General features: G+C 38.9%; 3 protein-coding genes across 4 annotated transcripts in view; all 3 read left to right on the top strand.

The window, feature by feature from the left end:
* The first annotated feature begins 89 nt into the window (after positions 1–89).
* LOC106939619 (four and a half LIM domains protein 2-like) lies at positions 90–4254 on the top strand. The gene is made up of 5 exons (XM_015022080.1): positions 90–608; positions 1354–1528; positions 2038–2207; positions 3432–3618; positions 3906–4254. Exons 1-5 carry the CDS (start codon positions 453–455, stop codon positions 4055–4057), a joined length of 840 nt encoding a protein of 279 aa, XP_014877566.1. The 5' UTR covers positions 90–452; the 3' UTR covers positions 4058–4254.
* Positions 4255–5427: 1173 nt separating this feature from the next.
* LOC106939620 (uncharacterized protein C7orf57 homolog) lies at positions 5428–11763 on the top strand. Its single transcript, XM_015022082.1, has 8 exons — positions 5428–5557; positions 6550–6622; positions 6759–6932; positions 7706–7793; positions 7956–8085; positions 8878–8942; positions 9036–9136; positions 10056–11763. Exons 2-8 carry the CDS (start codon positions 6580–6582, stop codon positions 10112–10114), a joined length of 660 nt encoding a protein of 219 aa, XP_014877568.1. The 5' UTR covers positions 5428–5557; positions 6550–6579; the 3' UTR covers positions 10115–11763.
* An 845-nt stretch (positions 11764–12608) lies between these two features.
* The window catches only part of LOC106939618 (plakophilin-4-like), a 32883-nt gene continuing 17538 nt past the window's right edge, over positions 12609–27953 (top strand). The window contains exons 1-6 of one of the 2 annotated variants that reach the window (XM_015022079.1): positions 12609–13068; positions 13646–13822; positions 22958–23070; positions 24031–24065; positions 24562–24663; positions 27009–27163. In XM_015022079.1, the coding sequence (XP_014877565.1) occupies positions 13691–13822; positions 22958–23070; positions 24031–24065; positions 24562–24663; positions 27009–27163 (537 nt within the window). In that variant the 5' untranslated portion in view covers positions 12609–13068; positions 13646–13690. Of the gene's footprint in view, positions 13069–13645; positions 13823–22957; positions 23071–24030; positions 24066–24561; positions 24670–27008; positions 27164–27953 lie in introns of both variants that reach the window. The other variant, XM_015022078.1, reaches the window with a different exon arrangement.

The raw sequence follows: 27953 nt of genomic DNA, 5'->3' as shown, positions 1-27953 counted from the left end.
ACTTCAGGTTGGAAATGGTGAAAAGTAAAAAATGTTAAATGGTGTTGAAACAGAGGCTCTGAAGGTGGAAACTTTACTGTTGTGTACAAACTAGACTTAAAATCATGTAATTTCCATTAATAAAGTGGAATTTACTCCAGAGTTTGTGGCATTTCTCTGCTAATTTGTTGAATGTAGTATTTAATTAAATGGTCGTCGAGGCTTAACTGCTTCGAGGACTGGGTCTAGTGCAGGTTTATGCAATTAGTTGATTTTACGACCACATGATCTTGAGGGCGTACGGTTTTCCTTTGTAAAACTACAAATCTCTAGGATTCCAGGAACTCAGTCTGATCTTTTTATTCTACGCCGTAAATTGTTCTGTGAGGTTATGTAATTACGGCCGTTGTCTTTTAAACTAATTTCATTTTATTTTGCAGAGAAGAAGACTCCGCGAGGAGATCTGAGTCAAAATGTCTGAGCGCTACGACTGCACAGAGTGCAAGGACTCTTTGTACGGACAGAAGTACATCCTGAGGGAGGAATATCCGTACTGCATCAAGTGCTATGAGGCCCTTTTCTCCAGCATGTGTGAAAAGTGCAAGAAGCTCATTAGCTGCACCAGCAAGGTGATGCATCCATGCTCCTTTCGCTTTAACTCCAATGTAGATCCAACGTTTTGTTGCTGGTCAACTTCTGTGATTTCTTTACTTGGTCTTGTTTAAGATTCAATGATAACCACAGTTAACCTTGAATTAAAATATTTCTCCATCATTTTAATTTTGTAAGATTAAATACATACATAAAGTGTGAATTTCTTCTGGGGGACAAATCAAAACAGTGGCTAATCGTTGTAATCAATAAGAACTTATTGATTACAATAATTTAAGTCCCAAAACCTTAAAATTGAGGGTTCATGGAGGTGCATGAGTCTATTTTATTCAACTCCTGTAACATCTTGCTAGCTAATAGAAGTGCAGACTTGTCTTCAGTTGTTGTTTTTCTTTCTTTCAATTTTTAGAACAGAAGATGATAAAATCCTATCATTTTTGGAGTTAATTTTAGGGCAGCTGTGCTGCAGTGCTAACAAAATCTGGTGTGTATAATAACAAGCTGAGATTCACTTTCAGCTGTTCTACTGTCTTACAATGAAAAAATACAAAAAATATAATATAATATTCCTGCTAGCACTTAATATTATTATACATTTAGAATATTATATTATTATATCATTTTTGTTTCTAGGCGTTTTTCAAATGTTCTGCAACCAGCTCTGCCGCAGTGCTAACACTAAACACGTAGTAACTTTCATTCTTTTAAAATATCTATTTAAATTTGTTGCTGATGGAATATTTATTTGATTGTTTTTTGAAGGATCTGTCCTTCAAGGACTGTCACTGGCACAGCGAATGCTTCCTCNGCNACAACTGCAGCCGCTCTCTGGTCGACAAACCGTTTGCCACCAAAAACGACCTCCTGATGTGCACCGACTGCTACTGCCTGGAGTATTCCTCCAAGTGCCATGCCTGCCTGAAGACCATCATGCCAGGTACAAGAAAAACTCCTTATGCTGTTGCTAAAATGGTTTAATGCACAGATGTCCAAAGTGCAGCCCATTTATGGCCCTCTGAAGGATTTTAGTCAGCCCCCAGACCGCAAATGTGTAATTGACAAACTCGTCTGCAAACACAGTTGGTTGAAGCGGATGGACACTTTTTTATTTTTAGGGTAATTTTTTTTATAGATAATTTTTAAAAGAAAAAAAAAAGCATTTATTTACAACGTTTTTGCATCTATCTTAATTCTGGAGCAACCAGAACCAAAATTATTGACTTAATTTTACTCAAAGCAAATCTTACAGTCCTAAGAAAACCATCATCTTGCAATCTTTCAAGGTTGTTTTAATGTATTTACAATGATTTACTGATCCATTCTCTATAACAAAAAAATGTTAACCGTTTTGTCCCTCAAGGGAAAAAGTTTGAACATCACCAGTTTAGTATGAAAGAATATTAATATAAAATCAAATAAATCTGCAATTCAGTATTCTTATTCCAGGCACCAAGAAGATGGAGCATAAGGGGAACAGTTGGCATGAGAAGTGTTTCATCTGCAAATTCTGCCAGCAGACTATTGGCACCAAGAGCTTCGTCAAGAAGGACGGGAACAACTACTGTCTGGCCTGCTATGAGAAACTGTTTGCCCTGCAGTGTGTCCACTGCATGAAGGTAAACATCCTCACAATGTCCCACTATGATTTCCGCTATTAAAACCAGTTAAAATGTTCTGCAAATGTATGGTCATGTAGGGTTTTTTTCTGTGCTTAGAGGAGCTGAAAGTTGGTGCTACAAAGACTCACATATGAGCAACAAGCAGATGGTCAGGCAGGCAGGAGTCGTGGCGCAGGCAGCAGTCGTCTGTTTGACTTGAGAAAAAGTCAGCAGCACACAGCCAAGATGGCTGCAAAGTGTGATGTCAGAGAGATGCAGAAAAACGTTTAAATCTACTAATTCAGAGGACGTTTGCTGAAAATATCTGTTTCTGTTTAAACTGGAACTCGGTAGTTATGCAACCTAATGTGTTTTAACATGAACTATAACAGATTTTAAATTATTAATATTGTTATCAGTTTGATCTCTTTCAGACTCTGTTTTTTTATTGTTTTAGCTTTAGTCTCATTTATTTGTTTATTTTTTTCAGGAAAAATTAAGGGTTAATTGTAAAAATCTAGGAGTTGCTGTATAAACAAGTCAGCTAATCGCCTTGCTAATTTCTCATTCAGTATGTTTAGTGGTTAGTTTTTTAGTGTTTAAAATTGAATTTAATTGTAAAACAAAATCCAAATGTCATGTCTCTGTTAATTTAGACTCATTAGTTTTATGATAGCTAACTGTTATTTTTAATCCCAGTTTGGCAAATAACATTTCTAATAATTAACTTTTATCTTTAATACCAAATATGCCTTATCTTTAGGATCGTTAGCCTTCAGTTAGCCTTTAGCTTTATTGACTAATAGTTTTATAACAGTTAGCTATTAGCTCTAATGTAAGTTAGATTTTGTCTTTAATACCACTTAAGGTATTTAGGTTTGTGATACTAGCTTTGAGCTTCAAACCAGACTAATTAGCTTTTTGATTGTCATTTTTAAGCTTTAAATCAAGTTTGGCTAATTAACTTCTTGAGAGTTAGCATTTACCTTTATTTTTTATTTTTTGCTTTATTTTAAAATATTATAAAATGTGACCCAAGGATTTTATGATAATGTGACTTAATGGCAACAAATCTGCAGCTCACTAATGTGTTGTCTTTTTATTTTCACTTCTGTTCCTGAATAACGTTGCCCTAGCTACAGTGTTTTTGTCATAAAATCAAAAAGTTCAATGGCCAAACTAATGTTTTTGAAAATAATTTCTCATTTGTTTATTTTGCTTTGCTTTCTTTCGATCTTTTAGCCCATTACGACTGGAGGAGTGAGCTACCATGACCAGCCGTGGCATAAGGAGTGCTTCGTTTGTGCTGGATGCAAAATGCAGCTGGCTGGGCAGAGATTCACCTCTCGAGACGACGCCACCTACTGCCTCGAGTGTTTCTGCAACCTGTTTGCAAAGAAATGCGCCCACTGCACCAACCCAATCAGTGGTAAAATGACCTCCCACAAATCTTCAGATGATAATTAGTTTGAAAAAAGTCACAGCAGAAACGAGAAGTTTTGCTTCAGAATTTTAATCATGAAATCAAGCTGGAAAGATTCACCAAACTGTAACTGATTCGATTTTAACAATGTAAGCAACACCTTCAATCTAAACTCAACATTCTCAAGATCATATGCTTAACTTGGGATCTGGTGTGTCCAATCACCATCAATTACAGAGTTATTGCGTTAAAAAAAAAAATCATGGGACTCTTCTCTGCTGTTTTTACCTCAGGTCTCGGGGGCAGCAAGTATATCTCATTTGAGGATCGGCAGTGGCACAACGACTGCTTCAACTGCAAAAAATGCAGCGCGTCGATGGTTGGTCGAGGCTTCCTGACGTTCAGAAACGACATCTTCTGTCCTGACTGTGGTAAAGACCTCTGAGGGGTCACCAGCACCAAGGAGGCGAACCAGTCTGACGGCCAATCGGGACAACTCTGCAACATATTCAAACTTTCCTGAATATTAACCAGCGTGATGTCTTTCTTTGGTTTTAACTGAGAAACTGGAACCAGTTTTAAGTAAAAGTTTGTCTTAAAGATCAAATGAAAAACTACAAAAATATCAGTTTGAAGTGGAAACCTTTACTGCTTAATTTCTTCTATGCATAACAGCATTTAAGCATTTTTATTAAATAGCAATGTCATATAGGTTTTCCTACTAATTCTTCTCTTTCTAATCATTTTTGGATGTTTCATCTGTAGGTATTCCTGGATGTCAGCAGAATTAAAAGTCTATTATTCTCAATTATTTGTCAACCAAAAGAAATTTAGTTTTTTGTTTAGGTTGGTGTAAATTCTTAATGTTATTTTTATTTTTTCAGGCACTGAATGTTTTAATCACTATGACATTTATTTTAAATGCTAACAATTTTTCCCAATATGTTTTATTTTCATTTCCTGTAGTCTTGTAATATTATCTAAATAAACTATGTAGTTTAAATTAAATAAAAAGCCTCAAATACTCCAAGTGAAATCTCATCTCAGCTATTTATTTATGTGTACATTAGAAAAGTCTGAACAACCTGATTCTGTTTCTTACTTGTTTTTTCCTAAGTGGATCTGGACTCATGATGAGCTTCTTAGGTTTAACTAAATACCAACAAAACAATATGGTTGTTGGTTATTAGTTGTGCCTTGAACAAGTTTTCTATTGTTTGTTTACATTTTTGGTCAATAAGTAGTGGGCATCCTCCCATAGTCATAGTAAAAAAGACTGCAAGACAATATGGCTGCCAAAATTCAGTGTCACAACTTCAGATTTGATGCTAAGCTAAAGGAATATTTCATTATTTTTAAGGAATATGCGCAAAAATAAATACTTAGACTGATTAATCTTAAAAATGGCATTACAATTCAAGATATGAAGACTCACATAAGTATTTAGTTTAGGATAACAGATTACTGAAATCTGAAACCATAACTAATAAATCAAATCTATACTACACTTTATCTGGAGATTGTTTTAAACACATTTGGGTGTTAGGGTTTCATTCATTCAAGAATCTCCTCTTGAAAACATTCTAGAAACGTCCCTATTGAGATCAGAAAAGTAGTTTTGAACTTTAAATTTGATATTTTTCTATGCTTTATTTGACCGCAGAACAAAGATCGTCTGTCCATGTATCCAACAGAGGTTGCGTAGCACAGAATTCTCACTCTTACCGCATTTTCATGCATCATAAACGTACAGTCCTTTCGGAAAGAAAACTCACACAGTGTAAGGCGTCGTTTTAAATACACGATCTTTGATTTGTGAACAGGAAGCGAGCAGCAGGTGCCACAGGAAGCTGTTAGCTCTGTGAGGAGGAAAGAAGAAGCTATCGGCTTTTACCTGCAGCAACCCAACTCATCAAATACAAAAAAAGCACACAGCAACATTAGAGTAAGAAATATTTATATTTTCTTATTTATTAACCATTATTAGCACTTTATTAAAAAGGCATCACAATTTCATTGTAAAAAAATGGAGATAGCGGTGGAAACTAGGCGGCTAACTCGGTTAGCAACGCTTTGTTAGCCTCTTATCTCAGTAATTTATTGCTCACATTAGCGGTGAAACCTGAGCCTAGTGATGTAAATTATGTTACGGCAAAAATAAACGTTTTAGGGTTTTAAAATCTATTTTAAGTAAAACTCTGGAAATAAAACCGACGGTAGTAAATGAGTAAGTCTTGAACGCTATTTGCTCATTTACATTTACTCACCATGTCCAGATTTTACATTTTATCTCCATGCATCTGTTCATCCGTCCATCCATCTGCATCCATCTGTTTATCCTTTTGCATGCATGTTGTCATCCATCCATCTGCTTTAATCTCTTCATCCATTCATCCATCCATCTAATCATAATCTATTACTCATCCAACCAATCATTTGCATCATTTTGTTCATCCTCTCATCCATGCAACTATTGCACATATTTATCTGCATGAATCTGGTCCATTTATTTATCCATCCATCGATTTGTCTATTCGTCCATGTTTCTTTGATTTATACATCATGAATCTCTGCATTTCTATGAAAAAATAAACTAATAACTCAGATCTCAGCTTTCGTCTAATACCTCTGACCTTTTTAGAGCCGTGCATCATAACTGTTTCTGTTTAAAGTTGAATCCAAGTGAAAGCATCTTCTGTTTCTCAATTGTAACTGACAGCTTAATTTATACTGCCCCCATGTGGGGACAGTAGGAAGCTGAAGTGATAAAATATAATAATAATTCTGTTTTAATCATTTTCTTATTGATTTATTTAAACTCTAATGTCGCTCATTCATTTAATTAAAAAGTGTTTTATAGTTTGTTTCTTTTTTTTGTTGTTGCTTTTTTTCTTCCTTGACTTGTGGCAGTTGTGAATTTAAAATGTCTGTATTTAGTTTGCAGATTTTCTTTCGTCGTCAGCTAAAATGAGCGCTGCCGTTCCCAACCATCGAAGGACCAAACCCGGAGGTGAGACTGGCTAAAGTTTGCAAACTGTTTCCTCTTCATATTTGTGGCATTAAAACCAGTAGAAAAACGAAACTATTTTCATCTGAGAGCCACTATTATTCAGCTTAATGAAGGCCATGCTTGTGTTTTTCTGCAGGCATAAAGCCTGGAGCTGCAAACAGCGGCGTGACCGGACCCACCTCCCAGATTCCCGGCCTCTGCCAGACCGCCACCGATAGCGCGGAGGTGGAGAGGATCAGCGGGCGGCGAGTGGGGATATTTGAGACCGACTCGGACTACGTCAAGCTGGCGAAGCAGGGAGGACACAAAGGTGAGCCGATAAACCACAGATTTAAAATTGCTGATCAATTCAAGAGTTAATCCAAGTTGATCATAAAGATCATCTTTCACTGTTTGGTTTAGTAGCTGTTTGTTTGCCTTCCTGTTCATGTTTAGGAAGCATTTTAACTTCATGACTAAGCCTATCGCAGTAAGCAATTAATTGATTAATCGCATAAAAAAATGAAAAAGAGCTCAATAATTTCTAATATTTTTTGAAGTTAAATTTTGCTTACAGAGACATAATCAATTTTATTTATAGTTTTGGTTGAGTGTCAATTTTATTTTTGTTTTGTTTCTGGTATTTAAATTGTCTTAAGAAACTACAAAATAAATACAGAATATGAAAAATACATTACAAAAAAAAGATGGTAAATAAATTAAATTACTACAACTAATAAAAACAAATGATTGGAAATGAAATAGTAGTGATAATATTAAGATTTCCTTACAAAATTAAAGTTTATTGGTCTTTGTGAACTTGTGTTATTATCGATATATTATGAAACTACAATATTATGATTTATTACAATAATTTCTTATTGCAGAAAATGGGAAATAAATGCAAATAAAACATTGTGAATTCTCAATTTGGCTCATCGTTTTGAAACGGCTCCCGACTCTGAGAGGTTGCAGTAATTATTTGGTCACTGACCTGCTTTAGGTGTGACTTAAACCCCTCCTGGTGTTTTCAGAGCGGAGATGAGAGTCATTACTGCCTGCAGAGTTTTAGCTTCAACAGGAATGTTTCCCTTCCTGCTGCAGGCCTATTGAGTCACGACGTTGATGACGATGACGCGCCGAAGAAAGCCTACAACCCGCCCAACTGGTTCGGAGGGGATGAGTCAAAGAGGTAAGACGGGCCAGATGCTGATTTAGAGGAAAACGTTTTCGTAGGAAGAGTCCAGAGCTGAGGAAGACGAAATGTTCCTGTCTGTCACCCAAGTGTTGCGGCTGCAGGCGAAATGTTCCCAGAACTTTCACATGGAATGTCATCGTGGTTTTGTGCTTTCAGCGGGAGCGAAGCCTCGTCTCCTGACAGCCAGATGAAGGCGGGCAGGCGGCTTCTGGCTGCTCCCTTTGGCACTGATAACAATTCCTCCTGGGAAAGAGAGACTGATAGTTTTTCCCATGGTAAAGAGAAGGTGAATGGACCGAACTAGTCACTCCCCAGCATTCATGCCACGCAGACGCCACTCCATCTTTTGTTATTGCCATTATTTTAGTTTTTATCACAACTTTCCTTCATTTTACACCTTCGTTTTTCATCCCTGCGTTTGGAAATTGCTTCAAGATTTAATTCTCCGGAGGGACTTTGTTGTTTCCTGGGAATTTGGAGGGGGAAACGTTGGCTCCGTGATTGCAGTTCTCTCCAATATTCCAGCTGGTTCTAATCTGGGAAACCTGGATTACAGCGATGTGCAAAAGTATTCACACACACTTGACGTTTTTCACACTGCAACCACAGGTTTTGCTGTATTTATTGGGACTTTATGTGGAAGAAACGTGACGTATGGTTTAGTTACAAAGAAAAAACTGAATAGTGTGGTGCATTCAGAGGTCACTTTAATAGGAAGTTACTGCTCTGCTGCATAAAATCCCAGTAAAATACATTCAGGCTGCAGTTTGGAAAAATGTGAAACGGTTCAGGGAGTGTGAATACTTTTGCAGGTTGCTGAGTTTCTGGGTTAAAACTAACAGATAAATCATCATTTGAAAATGTTCTGGTTGGTTTAATTTTTAACAGCATGGCAGTTTTTTTTTTTTTCCTTAAGTTTTCCTCTTTATTTCATTCTCTGCTCTGCTTCCCTGATATTTTCCCCAGCCGCTCATTTCTCCATGTTTGGTAACTTGGTGAGTCCCTGTAGTTCTGCAGCCATCAGTCAGGCTGTTGCTGCTTATATAACTGTGACTCTGGATGATGTTTCAATCTGCAGATGTCTCCAGATGATGCAGCTGTGCCTATGGAGGGTCTGTCCATGACCAACAAGTATAAGAGAATGTAAGAACTTATTCCTCTCTCGCATTTACTGATATAAACTTGATTTATTTGGAAGGTTTTAGAGGTTCGATAACGTGACGCTCTCCTCCTCAGATCCTACGATAAGAAAGCTCCTCCGGTCAGCATGTCCAAGCTGCTCAGTCACGGCTACATGGAGGAGAAGAAGAAGTCTGGAAACGACGACGATACTTCAAGTACAAACATTTTTATAGTTTAGCAAGAAATAAAATCTGAAGTGGGGTAGAAGGAATCCCTAAAAACTGAATTGTCCACTAAAAGTTGTTGGAGTCAAACAAATCAAGCTCAGTCTTATATTTGTAAAGGAAGATAATGGAATAGTTTTGACAAAACAAGCTCAGGGTCTCTTTATCTCGTCACAAGATAAGATATTTGTCTTTGTGACAAAAAGATGGAAATCTTGCAGCTTAGTGAGAGATAATGAAACATGACAGAGAAAAGTTCAGTGATGAATTAACTAAAGTGAAAAAGAAATTCCTTCCAAATGTGATAAAAAAAAGTTTATTATTATAAAATGAACTCAAGATATTTATCTCAATATGAGGAGATAATAAAAATCCTGATGCAAAGCAAACCTGAGCTCTCGTTGAAATAGCGAATGTAATGATGACAAAATGCTTCATTAACATTTATCCTGAAGTTTTGTGATTATAAAAAAAACTAAAAAATCCAAAGTCTTGTTATCACGACAAAACATTAAGGGTCTCTACTTCAAAATAAGAAAAAAATAACAATAAACAAGCTCAAAGTCTTTATCTTAAAATAAGACAAACTTATTAGCTAGTGAGTTTTTGACGTACAAACACAATCGTGGTTTTATCTCATTGTGATAAAATGAGTTTGTTCATATTTCTGTAGCTTTTAATGCTAAAAGCATCAACAAGAATGGAATTACAGCCTGAAAAAAGTCAGTAATTTCCTGATCTATCATGAAGAGACCCGCAATAGACAAACACTAAATATTAGACCATAAATCGTTCAATTAATGTTACTAAACATGTGTGAAAACACCTGAATAAATGACTAACGTGTTGCTGAAGCTGCTGCTGTTGCTTCCACGGTTTAGATTTGTTGTTTTCTGTGTTTGACCTGCAGGCGTGACGTCAGAACAGACCAGCACCGTCATGACGGAGGATGTGGACGACCTGGATTAGTTTGCTCAGGTTCTGCTTAGCAGGAACAATGGGGCTGTTCTTTAAGGTTCTTTTCCCCCCGATACGGTGCAAACACACCTCTGCACCCTCTTACGTTTTAGTCATGTTTATTGTAAATCCACTGACTGTTAGGTTTTGTACTCATGTTTATGCAAAGGTACTGTCTTTATTATTTATTGTTTTAATTTGTATAGAAAGAAGGAGAAGAAGAAGAAAGGTGCGTTTCTGAGTAGCGTAGTCGGTGTTGGTGACTTTTTGAGTTTTGTTTCTGTGCTCGATTTGAAAGCAGGGCTGGAATCCAACAGCTGCCGGTTTTTACCTCTGAGCCTCGTTGCTGTTCGCTTCCCGCCCTGGACGTATGAAGATCGACTTGGTGACGTTTAAATGTTTGTGCTGATGATTCGTGGTTCCAGTGACGTGAAGTATTATTTGCTCGGCTTGGCGTGTTTTTTTTTTTTCGGCCGAGGCGACGCGTACGATCATCTGTCGAGACGGCAACCCCGCAGCTGCGATCACATGACGAAGTGAAAACTGACGGCCAGAGTCGCTGAGGTTTGTTTGGGTAAAAAGGAGCCAGATGCTTTTATTTCTTTCTTTCCTTTGATCGTACTAATTATTCGGTTTTTAAGCTTCCTAAATTAATAATTGTATGGCCTCACTGCTGTGTTTACCTGCCAGAATAGTAGGAATAAATCAGACGAAGCTGAAGCAACAGGCTTTAGCTGCTTTAGTGCAAAAGTGCCAAGCTTGTTTCGCTGTGAAATCACAACATTCCCCTTTAGCCACGACTAAACGTAGATGTGCTGTAGGATTTTAACTAAAGACACTTGAATTTTGAAGCTTTTTTTTTTTTTTTTTTTTTTTGCATTCCTTGTCTGAAAAATCTCTAAATCTACAGTAAAATCGTCTTAAAAGGTTTAAAATTGCTATGCGGCTTCAAGAAATCTTGACATCTTGTCGTTTCTGCTTCTCTTTGAGACGAATCCTTCAAATCAGCAGCGCAGAGGAGTGAGCAAAGCAATTAGGAACGGGCTGAAATGTTCCTGGATCTCAAAGTGCTGCAGCAGACAACAGAGATCTGCTGTTCCTCCTCTTTTTGTCCCATTTCTTTGACTGCCAGGACGTCTCGCTTTATAAATGCCTTCAGTCACCTTATAGTTGTCATTTTAAGGCATAACTGAGCTGGGAGTTACATCCTGATCCTTAAAAATGGAATAAATCCAACTAATTAGTCGCAGAAACAGAAACCCCTACAAGAAATGTTGAGCTTTTACTGCTAAATATATTTTATCTGTAAGTGTTAAATGTTGACACTGGGTTTTACTTTGCAGTGTGAGGAACGGAGAATGTATCATGTTCTGATCTTTCCTTTTGAAGTACGGGTTTATTATTTATGAACTGTTAAATATTCAGGTAAACAGCGTTCTGTCGTGTTTTTCAGTTTACAAAGAAACAGTAGGAACCTTTAGTGGCTTAAAATCTCTTTTCGCTTGTTCTTGTCAAATCTTAAGGTGGTTTGGAAAAATGCAAATATGCCAACTGAGACGGAAGAAGGTTTTAAATGAAGGGAAGTTCCCCGTCACTTCTCAGTGTGTAACTTTGCTCTCACAGTATTAATTGTCACTTCAATAAATGAGCATGTGCATGTTCATGTGTGGTGGTGTTTTTCCTTTTCTTAATATAAACTGGCTTCACGCTCAGTTTGTTTATTAAAGAAAGATGAAACTAAAAACTAATAACTTCAGTTCCTGAAATCCAGGCCAGGGAGGAAAGACGTCAGCAATATTAGCTTAGAAGCAACTTTTCCTCCAAAATCAAAGCACCATATGCACACTTGTAGCATATTTAATGTCTCATAAAAGTTTAAAATGTTTACTTAGAGACCTATTCAATAAATGTGAATATTATTGAAGTCAGTTTATTAAGTAAAACATGTTGAGATTAATCACACATGGATGGATATTAGTTGTTCTGCCAATATTAAAGTTAGAATATTCATCTATAATACATTTATTTGAATAATTATTTACAATACCCACTAAACTAGAGGCGTTATACTGGGTGTTTGATTTTATTAATAAGAAACAAAATGAATAAAACAAGAAATAGTTGAATAAAGTAACGCTAATGAAAAAATGTCACTACTGAGTATTGAAAAGTCAGGCGTCCATCTTTCCACCCAGTCAGTCTTTTTTTCCTCCATTTCAATTCAAAGTGTCTAAAATGTATTGTAGTTTTTTGCATTTACATTAATTCAACCAGTTTTATACAAGAATAGTGTAAACAATTGACTAGAAAAATACCTTTTCATTGATTTCCCCCACCATAAAATATAGTTTTAAATAATGATAAATGTTGGATTAATTTGCAGTTTTGACAATATTGGAGTTCTGTATGATGAACCTGATAACCTGAGCTGTTAACTGGGAATCCCATAAACATCTCTGTGACCAGCACTGGGCTGTGTGTGTGTGTGTGTGTGTGTGTGTGGAGTCGTATCACAGTAAAACACACACACACACTGGTCGCTGCAGGCTGCATCCTTCCTCTCGTCGCGAAGAGCTGCCGCGCTGCCGCACGACTCCTGCCGCGGCCACAGAGACGCGCGGCTCCTCATCGATCCGTCGATCGGAAATAATCCATAGCCGCATGGTGACGTCACGCCGCTGTTAATCGGCGCTCGTGGCTGGGTGCAGCCTTGACGCCAGGGATGGACGCGCGCGTTTAACTCCTCCACTCCTCTTTGCACGCGGGGATTGATTGGAAGACAAACCAAAAAAAAAAAAAAAAAAAAAAGGGGAAAATTATAATTGCACGACGAGCGCGAGGACGTGCACGCGGCTGTCTGTTTGTTTGTTTGTGACGTCGGCGCGTTGGGGAATGGAGTAGCTGTCACGGAGGATGGGAGCGGACTGAGCCAGCTGTGGCCTGCTTCTAACAGCAACATCTGGCCGGTGAGTCGCGCTCAGCGGCGGGCGAGCAGCTCTGCTGGCTGCCCGGGCTCCGGCGCTCTGAGTCGGTGTGACCTCGTCCTTGGCTGCCCGGATGGTGAATGAGTGATGGAGGATGCAAGGTTGACCGGGAGATGCATGCAACCCCATGCATCGTGCATGCACACCTGATAATACATGTAGGCAGCACTGGTGTGTGTTGAGACGTAAAACACACACAGAGAGGAAGGATGCAGCCTGCAGCTCTCTGTGTGTGTGTGTGTGCATGTGTGTGTGTGCAGCTCCTCTGTGTGTGGCGAAAGCTATACCTGCATGCACAAATGACGGGTTAAAGATTAGAGATGGAAAAACATGCATAGGGGAAAATAGAATAATCATCTTTTGTCTCTTTGTGTCTCTTGAGGGATTAAAAAAAAGCACAATCACACCATAAGAGGGGAATTTGTTGCAGGAATATCATGAATTCTGGGATATTGCAACATCTCAGAAGCTTAATCCCTGCAACTGAAGCACAGTGGTTCCTTAAAATTATACTACCGTGATTTCCTGTGCATTAACCCACATCCTGACCGTCCTGCAGGGTCAGAGAGGGAGCGTGCAGCAGCCAGCCGGATCTGTGGGGGATATGGAGGAAGGCGACGCAGAAGGGGAAGGGCCCATGGTGGTCAGAGAAGGTCCAAGCCGCCAAGGCCTCCAGTCGGAGTCCAGCGCCGCCACAACAACCACCACCAACCTCCTGGCTTCTGTTAAAGAGCAGGTTAGATGCTGCTGTCACTCATTTCTTCCTGACTTTTGAATGCAAACACCGGCTTGGCAGTTTTATGCTGTGACTTTGCTCATATTTTTCACTTTAGGATGAAAATTTGTCAGGATTTTGATGAATCTGTGGTTGCTACAGGAGATTTTCCATCACATTGAGGATGTTTTTTGGTTATTCTGATCCTTTTTGTGCAGTGTAGCTCAGGATCACATCATAATAACTCAAGAAACGTAGAAATCTTACCTCACATGCTCAACTTAAAGTTATTAGGCTACAAAATTAAACTGTACTATGTTGTGTTTGTCTTAAATCCTACGGTTTTGTAATTTCTTTCACTTCCTGGTAGTGGTGGGCAATATGGACTTAGAGTTTTATTTGATAAAAGTCATGATACAAACTATTTAATGCTTTTGAATGGATGTAGTAATAAAAAAACACAAATACTGCTTTTGAAAAACATTCCTGTTTGTTTTAGGAGGCCAGTCACATAAAGATTTGTTTCACTAAGCTGCACACATTGACTGCAATTAATCATGTTTTCAAATTTATTGATATTTATTGACCTCATTGGAGAAAATAGTGAAAAAAATAGCAATTCAGACAGTTTTGCTGGGTTTTAAACATCATTAATTGGAATTTGTTGTGAAAACAATAAATCAAAATTCTAGTCATGATAAGAAATGTATCACCAATAATGCCCATTGGTAAGTGTTATTGGTTATTGGTTATTGGTTGTGTTTTATCTAAGGAACATGCTGATTGGATGAAAACATTGTCTGTTTTTTGCCGGTGGTGTGGTTTATCTACATTCGCTTCCGTATTCACATCTTCCTTTGCATATGAAAAACATGACATTTCACAACTTTTTGGCTTTTTTGTGTTCCATACATGACGATCAGGAACTTCAGACATCAAAAGTGATTGAGTGTGAGATATAAAAACTCATCAATACACACTATTGTTTGTTTACAAAGGTATATGCGCTCACATCAGTTTCACTGCACATTCAGATTGGTGACTCAAAGAAAACGCCTCAGAAATGCCAAGTTGAGTAAAATTTGAGTCATTTTACTTCTTTTCTGGGTCAGAGTTCAGCCTTGTCTTGTTTTTTTGAGCTCCATACAAGTTCTAAGCAGTTTTTAGCTGTGGTTGTGACCTGAGTCGCCCAAATTTACGCTGTAAATCCGAGGGATTATCTCCAGATGAGGATGAAGTGTAAATGAATTGCGGTGCTGAGTCACACGAATCTGCACCTTAAATTCTTTTAAAAGCCTCATTAATAATTTCGTCTGCTGCACTTCCTTAATTCAGCACCGAGAAAAGGACGTAGCGGTGCAGAAAACCCCGCATATGGCATGAAATGAAAAGCTAAGAAAGATGCAGATTGCACCAGATCAGAAGAAGATATTCGTTGTTTGCCAGCAGGAATTTAAAGGAACAGTGACGTCATGCTACTGTTTTATATTCTTTGCTTTTGCTTCCCTGTTGTATAGTTAAATGACAAACTTTTTTTCCGTTGTTTTTTGTGGCTGAAGCTCGCTGAAATGCCTCATATCTGCAGGAAAACAACAATACGAACCTTAGAGGACAGCCTCCTTCTGTCTCGCTGTCCCTGCTGTTATGTTTAATGCTGATTTATATCCCGTCAGCATGGGAGTCTTTCTGTTCTCCTCCTCTTAATTATACCTGGACAGTAGCCATGTTCTCTGCTCAGTCCCTGGGCGTGCTGCTCTGAATCAGGCGCTCTGCTATTTAAAGGCTTATGATGTCTAAGAAAAGAGACTCGGATCCGATGTTTAATCTGCAGTTTTTCGGAGGGCTGCAGATTGTGCCTAAATCTCAGGAAGAGGCTTCATGTTCGTCAAGAGCAAACACTTTCTGCACATGCATCGCTCTGCAGGTAGAAACTGTAGATCTAGAAACTAAAACTTTATTTTGCTCATTTCGTCTTAGGCATGACATGCAGGCATGTCACTGCTTCTGCTGAGCAGGTGAAATTTGATCCAATGTTGCAGAGTGGAATAAACGATCTGAGTGCAGACGGGTTAAGTCAAGGGCACTTCTGTCGGTTCTGATTGATCTCCAGTCAGAGAACGTATATCAATAGATCTGGTAGATTGCTTAATGTCCTGTTTTCTTGGGTAAAGGATGCTTGTGTTGTGAAACATTTGCCAAAACACTTACTGACTCCATTGCTCGTAGTCTGCGGTATTTTTTTCCAAAGACAATTGAAGTCAAACTTGAAGAGGGCTTGTCATGATGATCAATTTTGCTCAACAATAAATTGTTGTAGAAGTTAGAATATCATAGTAATGGGATAATAATGCAAGTTCACCCTCTGAAACGATAACTACACTTTCATTTCTAATGAACTTCTAACTCTCGAACTGTAAGACATTTTAGATATAAATAAGTAAAACAAATAAAATGGATACTGGAGACTCTGACCAGAGCACCAGTCTGGAGATTTTTGTCATCAGTCTTTGGCAGAAAAAGAGAGAAACATAAGAAAAATAAAGAATTGTGTAAATAAAATGACTGAGCTTGTTTTTATTTGTCATGCGATTAAGGGATTTATTGGACAGATTTAGCATCAACACTTAAGAAAATGATGGTGGCCGACGTGCGAACGCGCATGAAACACATTAACTCCAAAATACTCCAACAAAGAAAGAAACAAATGCAACAGAAAAAAATGCGGAAATGAAAAATGCTGCAACCTCAGAAAAAAAGAAGCAAAACCTACAAACAAGAAACCAAATTCAAAAGCAAAATACTGCGAATGGATGCAAAGGAAAAAATGCTGCAAATTTAAAAGGTTACAAAAGTGGCTTCACAATTTTTTATCGGATTTGAACCAGCTGAAGCTAAAACTGACACTTGAGAAGTTTTGAGTAGAACATATTTACAGAAGAAGGTTTTTTTTTCTTCTTAATCTTAAATGCAGAATGTATAAATATTTGTACAGTTTTGGCTTATTTACAACTCACTTTTTTGAGTCTGTATACTCCATTTTAATTGATTAATCCCTTATTAATTATTTCAGCCTTAAAAACATGCACTGAACTGAAAACTGTTTACAAACCTGCATTTAAAAGTGTTTAATTATTTCCCTGTGGTATATTTTTACCACAGCCTCGATTGATTTCCAATCAAGAACAAAAATGACACTTAAAATCTAAAATGATACATCCAGTTAGATTGTTTTATGAGGGAAAACTGTTAAAACCTTTCAGGGGATCAGGACATAATGACAACAGCGTTCTGTATTGTGTATTTTCCCCGAGAACTTGTCCAAACTGAGACACATTTCTATTAGATTTCTCTGGTTAGAAGATGAAATGTACAGATGCGAAGCAGAAAATCCCACCTTCATAAAGCCAACATGGCTACGGCGAAAAGCCCGGAGTTCCTCGAGGCCAAACGTTTCATCGTGTGACTTGGTTCAGGCAGCTGAACAGCCTGGGAAGAGAAAATAACACAAAGTTGCTTTACGTCTCCCTGCGTCGGTGCTGCTGAAGCGTCAAATCTTCCGCCTGCAGTTCCTCCACAGAAATGTCAAATTAGACGAGCTAAATGGAGCGCATCAGTTATTGCCTTCTATTGTGTTCAGGGCCTGATGCTTTTCCACTTTGCTCCCGTTTAACCCATTAAAAGTGAGAGAGTGATGGATGTGAGCAGGGAAATATCAAACGGGCCGACTCTGAAACGTGAGACTCCACCGAGGTGTCGGGGCCACAGTTTGATTTTGTCACTTCTTCAGCAAACAGAGGGATCGATCTGATGTTGGGGTAACAGCCTGCAGCCGTTTCCGCTAAATGAAAGACGAGAATCGTGTCTGAATCGGGTTGTGAAAGGGTGCAGGGATCTGAAAAAATACATCCAATCAGAACGTTTTGGACTTTGCTGGCAGCTGAACTCAACTTACAAAGAGGAATGTTTACTACTGTGAAAATATATCCTGTCCAATTCACTTCAATCAATCCAGTTCTTCAGCAGTTCAGTTAGTTTCAATTCAGTTTGATTAAAATAAGTTATTTTAATCAGTTAAATTCACTTTATGTTAATTTTATTCAGAGTGCATCAATTTGTTTTCATTTGGTTTATATATGGAGCGCTGATTCACAACAAATGTAATCTCAATTTACTTTATAAGAGAACTAGAGCCAGCTTATTCAGAATTAAATTCAGTCCAGTTCAGTTTACTGTGGGTTAGATCTGTTCAGTTCAAGCCAATTAGTTCTGATCATTTCAGTTCATTTTACATCAGTTTAGTTAAATCCAATCTACCTCAGTTCAGATCAGTTTGGATTTCTTCTGTTAAATTTATAATTTGTAATCTCAATGCACTTTGCAGATGAACTGGAGTCCATACTTTCCCAGATTGTGTAAGAATGGAGGCACTGCCCGCCTCGGCTGTTTGCAGGGATTGTTTTCTGTCCCTGAGCTGACAGCGGCAGGCTGTTGCTCTGCAGGCCAGATCCCAGATGAACGTGATGCATGGCGCTGCTGAGACAGAACATGCATGCTCATCAAAAAACACACACAAGATGTATGAGGCGCTCAACAAAAACACAACAACCGAGCCACTTCAGCGCTTCTCATCCTGGGCCGTGTTTCAATGAATGGAGCCAAGAAAGCACGCTCCATGTCGCAGCAAATTACCAGCACAGATGCTGGTAATTTGGTCATTTGGAGTCGTTTCTCCAAGGTCTGAGAAGATTTCTTGGATCCTCCATCTTGCTACACTGTGCCGTCACTCTGTGATGTTCGTGCAGATGCGGGTCCGCCTCCACCTGCCTCATCCACTTACTGACGCGTCTCCGCCATTAGAGGAGGAGTGTACTTGTTGCTTTTAGTCAGACGCGGCCCTTTCTGCCCGTGAAGAGACAGGAAGTGGTTTAATGCATCGGAGGGTCACATGTGGAGGCGTGCAGAGCGGGACGATGGGAAAACAAGAGGAGGGTAAACAGAGCAGAGGTCTGCTGATGAAGCTGCTGCCTCCGATGGTACTCTCAGGATTTCATCCAGTTACTGGATGGCAGCATGGAAAACATGGAAATACCTGGAAAAACATGGAAATACCTGGAAAAACACTATTGAAAATATTGATTCCAGACTGTTTTATCTTAGTGAGACAATATGTCCATCCATCCATCCATCCATCCATCCATCCATCCATCCATCCATCCATCCATCCATCCATCCATCCATTCATCCATCCATCCATCCATCCATCCATTTCTTTTCATTTTATTTTGTATTTACATTTTTCTATCTACATAAGAATTTTCTGGATTGGGAAACTGGACGGTGCGAGATGTGGAAGCGTTCTTCTCTTCCTTTATCACCCGTTTCATCACGATAAGATGCTCGTGGAAATTATCTGCCACTGCAGCAAAATGAGCCTGAAAATGTTCCAGCTGGCTTTGTCACAAAGCCTTAGCGATGGAGTTTGCAGCAGCCAGAGAAGTAGGCCGAACATTTCACGGATATCATAGATGCGGCGTGGATAAACCGAACTGCTGGGCCAAGATTAGACACAGCAAACGGCAGAGGTCTGTGGTTGGTGCGACTTGATAACGGGGCGGAAAAACAGGCTGTGACGGCTCACAATCAGCTGTGTCGGATCGTCCGTGAGAGCCCCTCAGCTGGTGCGAGGAGTCGCCTGGCACGGCTTTATGTTGGGCTGATGCTGTGCCGTAACCCAGCCAGGCTACACAAGCAGGCCTGTGTGCTGTTGTCCTGTCTCTGCAAAGCTTCGGGGTGATGTAAGGAAAGCAGGAAGGCCCAGTCAGCAGCAGTGCTGTGACAATAAGCTGCAGGCTTTAAGCTCCCACAGTTGTTTCCTGGTGTGTAGCTTTTTACTGGTCCAGTCACACAGTCACCAGCTCTGTTTACGATCTGGGCAACATCTTCTGTGTGCAGCGGACATCATGTTGAACGTTTTGATTATTGATTGATCACAACAATGAGACACCAGGCAGCAACAAGTAAGAGTTTCTGGTGGATTTACTGGGAATGAGAATCCTTTTAAAACAGACACTTCCAGCTAACAGCAAGGCTTATTTAAAGGGTTTGTATTAATTACAGACTGCCATTTTATAGCAGAATCAAGTAACTATGTTACCTGGAGTTGTTATAAAAATGCCATATATGTCAAATATGACTTAAAGAAATTTGACTTTGTAATTTAACTTCTTCGAATTGGCCCTCTGTCTCTTTAAAAACTCCTGCTCTTTCAGAAACTCTTTCCGCCTTCAGGAAGTCATCACAACATCGCTCCTGAATTAACCCTTTAGCAATGTTTTTAGCAGCATTTCACTGAGAAGTAGCTCATTTAATGAGCTCAGCAAATGCGCAGCACCAGCAGGTGTTTGCTAATTGCTGCTGGCTAGTCTGAAGGAGCTGAGTGGGGGAGGAATGGTCTGTGAGGTGGAAGCTAGGAAACTGCAGCTCTCAAGAAGAGCTATGCCTCGATAGGCGGGTCTAGGTTCACCCAGGCGTTCTGCACAGCTGAATGGTTGCCATGGAGATTAGAGGATGCATGACAGAGTCAAAGCAACACTCCAGTTTTGTTTCATTGAAGAAATAATAAACATAATACAAAGCTCAAAAAAGTAGATTTTACATATTGTTTTCTTTCTAAACTCATATTTAGCTTTACAAACAGCAAAACCCATTTATAATAACAAGGACTTTTAAAAACAGTTTCATGGTGATTCCATGATTTCAGATATTTATGGCAAATCGACGGATCAGCTGCAGTGTTTTTGCACTAAGGCATAACTGTGAGTTTACTGCAAATTTTCTACAGATGGTTTAAGTGATGCTAACGCCCACATTTCTTACTCAGCTTTACATTTATCTTCATACGTAAGCGCTTTTGTTGCAAAATTCCTTGCAAATTTTTGAAATTAGCTCCACAAAATCTGTGATGTTGACCTAGATTTGAACTCCTGAACTAGACCATCACAGAATCTTTGTTTGTTTCTGCTTCTCTCAGTTTTATCCCCAGAAGTTAGTCTGCTGTATCGAGGTGTACTGAGTTTTTTTTTATTTTTACTAAAGCTGCTATAAAATTTCCATCACCATTCATCTAGTTTAAAGCCCTTTTAATGAGATTGCACAGCTTCTTGCTTGCAGGAAAGACAAAATCGATATTTAACTTATTAACGTAGCGCTCCTAAATGTTTTTCACTCTTGAATAATCTTTATTGTGGTGGAAGGATGGAAATCAAATTGTTTAAAAATGACTTTATAGTTCTTCACAAATAAATAGGCTGTGAGTTGCTTGGTTTTTAAGGTCACTTCTGATTTCTTTCCACCTTGACATTGTATTAAAGCGCCATGCAAAAAACAACAAAACAAAAAACAGAAATACCACATGATTACCTGAGAAAAATATAATTGCTTTGAATCTTGCAGCTGCACATTTCAAGAAAGCTAAAATAGCTCTGCTGTACATTAATGAGTCGAAACGATGCATGAATGCTGTTACAAAATGCAGATTGCATTTCATAAACACGACTAAAACTGGAAAAAAAAAAAATCTTCAATGAAAGTCAATTTGTCATCAGGACAACATTTTGCAGCAGATTACAGCAGCCGACTGCGAGCGTCGAGAGCTCAGAGTCCACAAACATCTGTCCAATTAGCGAGGATCAGCTGCTTCAGAGAATCAACACTGATTAAAAATGCAAAATTACTCCTGAGTGTTCAGCCTCCTTCTTGAGATTATTGATGTTTCATGCTGTTAGAGTTAAGATGATAATGCATCCACTCTGCTGTTCAGGTGTTTGAAAGAAAGTTGCTAAACTCTTGGAGTTGGTTTTTGCACAGAGAAACGGATTCGCTGCTTCTGAAATCAGGCCAGCTTTGCTATTTTCATCAGCAGCAGCAGCAGCAGCAGCAGCAGCAGCAGCAGCAGCAGCAGCTCACTGGCTTTAGGACGCCGTGAAATAAATGAGAGAAAAGCTCGTTCATGGCTGACCCAAAAACAAAAAGGAAATAGATGAAAAGCTGGCAGTGTGGATTTAAAAGTCTTTTGTAGTTTAAAAGGGATTATGATGTAAAAGACTGTGACGGATGGGTGGACTGTTGCATGACCTTAAAGAGGCCATTGATGATTGAAAACCATCCAGTTCTGCAAGGAAGAGCGGGTCAACATTCCTCCACGTCGATTTAAAACACTCCCTGCCTGGTGTTGAGAACGTTTGATGGCATTTGTTGCCTCCAAAGATGGAACAGCCAGTTATTACATTTAATTTGGAAGCTCTGTGTTACATAAAGCCAGGTCGTTTTGAATAATTAGTCCCAAAAACTTAATTGATTATTGAGCTTCTGGTCTTATTTCTAAGATGATTCTAAGATTTTAGCTGCTTGCGTCAAAGATCCAAGTTTCACTAACAAATTAAGAGATTTTCCGTGTAGTTTTGCCTTTTCTTCACCACCACAGAAAACTATGAGGCCCCAAAAACCCAGATCTGCTTCTTCATGTCCTGCTCCATGTGACCAGGCCGTCGTTTAAGAACAACATATATGCAAATGTTGAGACTAAGTTTAGTTTCAGAAAGCCTGAAATAAAGAAAACATTAAAGTAAAGTAGTGTGACTAAACACAAACCGATGCATATTACACAGAACCATGTTTACTAGCTAGCATGCTATCAGCACGCTTGCAGCCAATAGATAAATGGAAACTCATATCATAAAATGAAAACAAGTGACAGCACATACCTGTGTGGGTTGCCTAGTGACAGCTGCTCAGTCAGCTCCTGTCCAGATTCCTGTTCCAGATAACAGCCTTAACGTCCTCTAAATCTCTCAATGTGTGGTTTAGCAAAAACCATGAAGCAGCCAGGCTCACTTCCTTCCTTATCATTACATATATATTGTTTATTTTGCTTTAAAAGCGGAGCACTAGCTGTTCAGCTGGTGTCAAAATCCTATTTCTTTTGTCAAAAATAGATAAAACATTGAAAAGGTTGATAGTGGTGAGGAAAAGCTTTTAACGGAGTAACACAGAGTCCAAAAAGCTGATTTTGTTAAATTGATAAATGGGGGTAAACAAGCAGCTGCTGTGTTATGGAAAACGTTGGTTTGTTATTGTTCTGTTCATGTTTCGCTGCAGGAGCTCCAGTTTGAGCGGCTGACCCGGGAGCTGGAAGAGGAGCGGCAGATTGTGGCGAGCCAGCTGGAGAAGTGCATGCTGGGAGCTGAGTCGCCAGCGGGAGACAGTAGCAGGTAGATCCTGTCTGTGTTTCTCTTTTGTCACGATGATTTAAATGATTTCATCTAAGAAATGCAGAATTAATTTATTTCTGTGCGTTGTCTAGACACTTACATTGTTTCTGTTAAACTTGTTCTCAGCTACAGATTTCTGTTTATTTGCTTTGATCACATAAAAAGCATCTAATAATCAGACAATATAAGAAATTATTTGTTATTAATGTTGATTAAAGCTGACCAAACCAATCTGACCCACTGTGAAAAACTCCTTAAAATAAAACTGGTTGTTCCCCCATTTTAGTGATTATTTGAATCAATAAGCCAATTGATTTAAACCTGAATAAATGAAACCCTCACCTGAAAACTGCTGGTTGTATTTACCCAGGTTATATTTATCTGATATTAAAATTAGTTTTCTGACGGATTTGAAACATTGAAATGTGACAGAAAAGTAGAAACAGAAGAAATCTGCATCTTTTCCACAGCGCTGCATATATTTTAACAACTTTGATCCAGTTTGAAGAAACTCCACCATGAATTCAAACTTCTCTGCCCGGTTTGAGTTTATTGCAGTTTTATGTTATTTAATGACTCCAGAAACACGATGAGCGGCTCTTCAGTTCTGAGTTTGGCTTTTTGACATGAAAGGAGCGACTTAAAACTGCTTTGAGACTGTAATTACTGTAAAGTTTTAAGGTTGTTTCACAAACCAAAATGACATCTGGTAGTTTTATATAAAATGTGAAACCCTGATAAACTCTCAACAATTCAGATTTGGACGGGTTGCTTTCAAAACGTCATTTATTTTCCTTTTGTTTTTTTGTTTTTAAGGGTAAAGTGATTGTTTTTTTTTAGTTAACAGAATCTTCTTTCTCCCTCCTGGTTTCACTGAACATTAAGTATTCCTCTGTGATCTAATTTGCCCTCTGCTCTCCTGTCTCCTCCATTTCCTCCTCCTCTTCTCGGTTACCAAAGCTCTTCTGAGAAGTCGTATGCATGGAGATCTGCAGGTATGCTTTCTTATTTTTAGCTTGATATGTTGTTTGCAGTTTGCTTCTGTAACCTTCAATCTGAAGTTTAGCTTGAGGCTTCCTGTATTTTCCTAATCCTGCAGCTTCAGATAGGATCAAATCTTTATAAATTTGCCACCCGGGCGGCATCGTTTTTCCAGATGAGAACGCTTCATAGCCTCCAGAGGACTGAGGGTTGCTGGCACGCAGCACCAGCCGGTCAAGCAAAACAAAACAATATTTCCGACTCTGACCGTGAGCTTTGAATTGAACCCATTTACTATTCTGTCAAAGATCCTTCTCCTCAGATGTCAGCGCTATTATTCACATTATGCATCTCCTGCAAAGCTGATAATCAGTTATATAAAACCCTAAATGAAAAATTTTGCCGCTTGTTTGACTTTAAGACGGCTTTGTGAGTGTTTAGCATCTTCCCTCCTCTCGAGCATTTGAATCCAGAGATGGACGTTTGGCTCACAGGGATGTTGTGTGACAGGTGGAGAGTCTCAGGGTGTGGCTGCAGAGGCACCAGGGCGCCACCTGGAGGTGGAGGAAGGACTGTACCTGCCTGAAGGGGACCGCGCCTCCCTGCATGACAGTGAGGGTCCGTCCACATCCATGAAACACGCAGAGGGGACGCTGACGTTTCAGACAGCAGAGCAGATTGTTTCCAGATTACAGTGAAACCTTCTTGAAGACTGAAGTAGTTTTTGACAATACAGCATCTTTGTGCTTTAAAAGTGAGAAAAAATGTTTGTAATATTTTGCTGTTTCTGTAGGATTTAATTGGAAAAAATCAGCAGGTTTAGCGGTTTGCTGCTCTGGAGGCTGCAGCTTGGTCTGAACAAAAGTTTAAAATGTTTAAAAGAGTTGGAAGTCTTTCTAGAAGTGGATGTCTCATTAAATCCACAGAGAAATTACAAAAAAAACCTCCAACAACTCTAAAGTTAATTTGGTAAACGTTAAAACACTTAGTCGCATTTCATGAGTCGTGATCAACAACTGGATGTTACTACTGGTGGAAAAGACTTATGTTAACAAACTTTTTTTTTTTTTTACATTAGCTGAAGATCAACAAAGTTTTTCACTTATTTGTAATGGAAACTCAGATAGTGACGACTTATAAATGCTTGAAAACAAGTCTGAAAATGTTTGAAGGAAAACATGGCTGCCTGATGGAGGCTCCGCCCCCTTCCTCTCTGCTGCCCAACCAACAGGCTCCGTTGGTAGTAAAACATGTAGAGGGATTATCAGCTAACATCACGTTGTGCATGTCGTTCAGAATGCATGCAAGAATACATTAATCTAACTATTTAAGCTATTTACAATTAGGCTAATAAAATAATGTACAACTTGCAGCTAGCGCAGATCGTTTCTCTTTGCCCGGCGCAGCTCCTGAACGCAGCTTTGTGGCGTCTGCAGTTATCAGAGGTTTTATTTTCTTTATTTATCACCTGCAGCTACATTTTCATTTCCCTCTAATAGTGACCAAACTAGGAAGAAATGATCTTATTTGTCCTTTGCACAATAAATATGAATTCCCTTTTTAAACAATAAAAACTTACAGTTTAGGGAAACCCATTTCCGGTTCCCTTATTACTCAACATGTATGGGTGATTCTTTTTTTGCGGCAACATTCCATGTCCCCATGTTTTGCTTACAATTATTTTTTGTAAAATGTGCCAAATATTTACAACAAAGTATTTTAATTATATATTTATATGTTTGCCATTATTCAAATGTAAATGAAATGTCTTTTAAATATTATATTGTTCTTTACACACCTTTTTGGTGGCCAACATGCTCAATTTCATTGCGTCCCCAGAGCAATGTAATAGACTTCCTCATGAAGTTTAAACTATAAAATATATACATATGTTTGTCTTATATTATTTATAGAGGAACTCGACATATCATATCAAACTGCTTTAATATCACTAGTTAGTAAAATCCGACGTTTGGGCCATTTTCTCTCACACCTGCATTTAATGCTTAATGAGATGCACCTCATTCACTCATGTCAGTTTAGTAGCATAATTTATTTTATCACGATGTTGTAAACAGTTGTAGTTTGCTGATAACATGCTAAAACATCAAGATAAATGCAGGTTACCATGGTAACCAGTGAGCGTTTAACGGCTCTTGCTGCAGTAAAGTTTTGAGTGCATCTGCTGTGTTTACAAAATAAGCCCTCTGTATTTTGGTCAAAAAGGCATTTGTTCATAATTTAATCAGTAACATCACATAATTAATTAATGTTTCTGCATGTTTAACCTAAATGAAGAACAATTCTAGCTTTTTCTGGATCACTAAAACACCCAGAAACTAAAGTTTGCCTCCTCTCTGCTCCTCACGTTTTATTTTTAGCCGTGAAACTTCCACACCTGCAGCTCTGCGTTGCAGCTGCAGCGGCTCCCTGTTGGACAGTAGGAACCTTCACTGGAGCGTTTGACACTTTGCTTCCATCCTGGCAGCATGTGTTAAACCGCCAAAGTTGGGCGGGTGATGGAGCGGAGCAGCGGAGCAGCTGGTGTGGCTGTAAATGCTGATTTGAGCCCTGTGTTTGTTTCCTTTTTCTCCACACTTTTAAATAATTTATAGGAATTGTCTCAGAACCACGGCTCGTATTTATGATTCTGAAAGCCGATTAACCTCCGACGTTCTGCGGTTAATTCCCACTTCGGTAAATATGCACAATCTGAAATGCTAAAACAAATTGCCTTTGGGCTTATTTGTATTCCATACAGTTGGAGAGGTCTCAGAGTATAAAAATATCCCCCACATGCTTCCTCCTCCTCCACCTCCTCATCCTCCTTCTCATCCTACAGCAGAAAGTAGGACAGCAGATTGTTCAAGGAGCAACATAAAAGCATAAGGCACATTTCCATGCTATTTAACAAATCTATGATGATGTGGCGCTGTAATTATTTTGTGTTTTTTCAGGGTCAGGAGGTCATTCAGCCCACATGACCTCGTATTCAGACAGCGGGTACCAAGACAGCAGCGTCAGCTATTACAGCAACCAGAATGTGGTGCGTTCAGAACCTCGAGCCTCGATATCCAGAAGCCCCAGAGCAGAAGGTCAAGCCTCTGGGCAGGTAGAGTTTGACCTTTAACCTCACTTTCATCAGTCAGTCAAGTTTGTCTGTACAGCACATTTCAGCAGCACGACATTTCAAAGCGCTTTACATCAGAAAATCACAAAAAAAATACAAAGTTATAGAGCAAACAGTCAATAATTGAAACATTACTTGATTAATGTTTCATTTATGATGTTTCAAAAGCAACTCTAAACTTAAAGGAAATCAGTGTTTCGGCTGTTTTACAGTTTTCTGGAAGGTTGTTCCAGGTTTGTGGTGCATAAAAGCTGAATGCTGCTTCTCCATGTTTGGTTCTGGGGATGCAGAGCAGAACCAGAAGATCTGGGAGGTCTGGAAGGTTGCTATGACAACAACATCAGATGTTTAAGTCATTCAGTCATTTATAAACTTACAGCAAGTCTCAGTGAAAAGACTATATAAGTGTGCTCTCCTGTTTCAATAATCAAGAAGACTTGTCCTAGTTGGTAACTCATGCGGGTAAACCACTGGTTCAGCTACTGGTTCAGCTACTGGTTCAGCTACTGGTTCAGCTACTGGTTCAGCTACTGGTTCAGCTACTGGTTCAGCCACTGGTTCAGCTACTGGTTCAGCTACTGGTTCAGCTGGGACTCAGCACTCATGTAACTAGAAAGTAACTGGATGGGATTGAAATTATTTAAATTTATCCTCCTATTTTTATAAACAACTGTCACATGAGTAGACATAAAAACATAAAACCATAAAATGTTCCAGAAATCAAACAATACAAATTATTATTTCTGTAAGTGATCTACTGTAGCTTTTGTAC

This window comes from Poecilia latipinna, unplaced genomic scaffold (genome assembly GCF_001443285.1).
Source record: "Poecilia latipinna isolate Pla-1442-1.1 unplaced genomic scaffold, P_latipinna-1.0 Scaffold2930, whole genome shotgun sequence".
NCBI lineage: Eukaryota > Metazoa > Chordata > Actinopteri > Cyprinodontiformes > Poeciliidae > Poecilia > Poecilia latipinna.
Note: the sequence above shows the minus strand (reverse complement) of the source record. Positions and strands in the feature narration are given on the sequence as shown.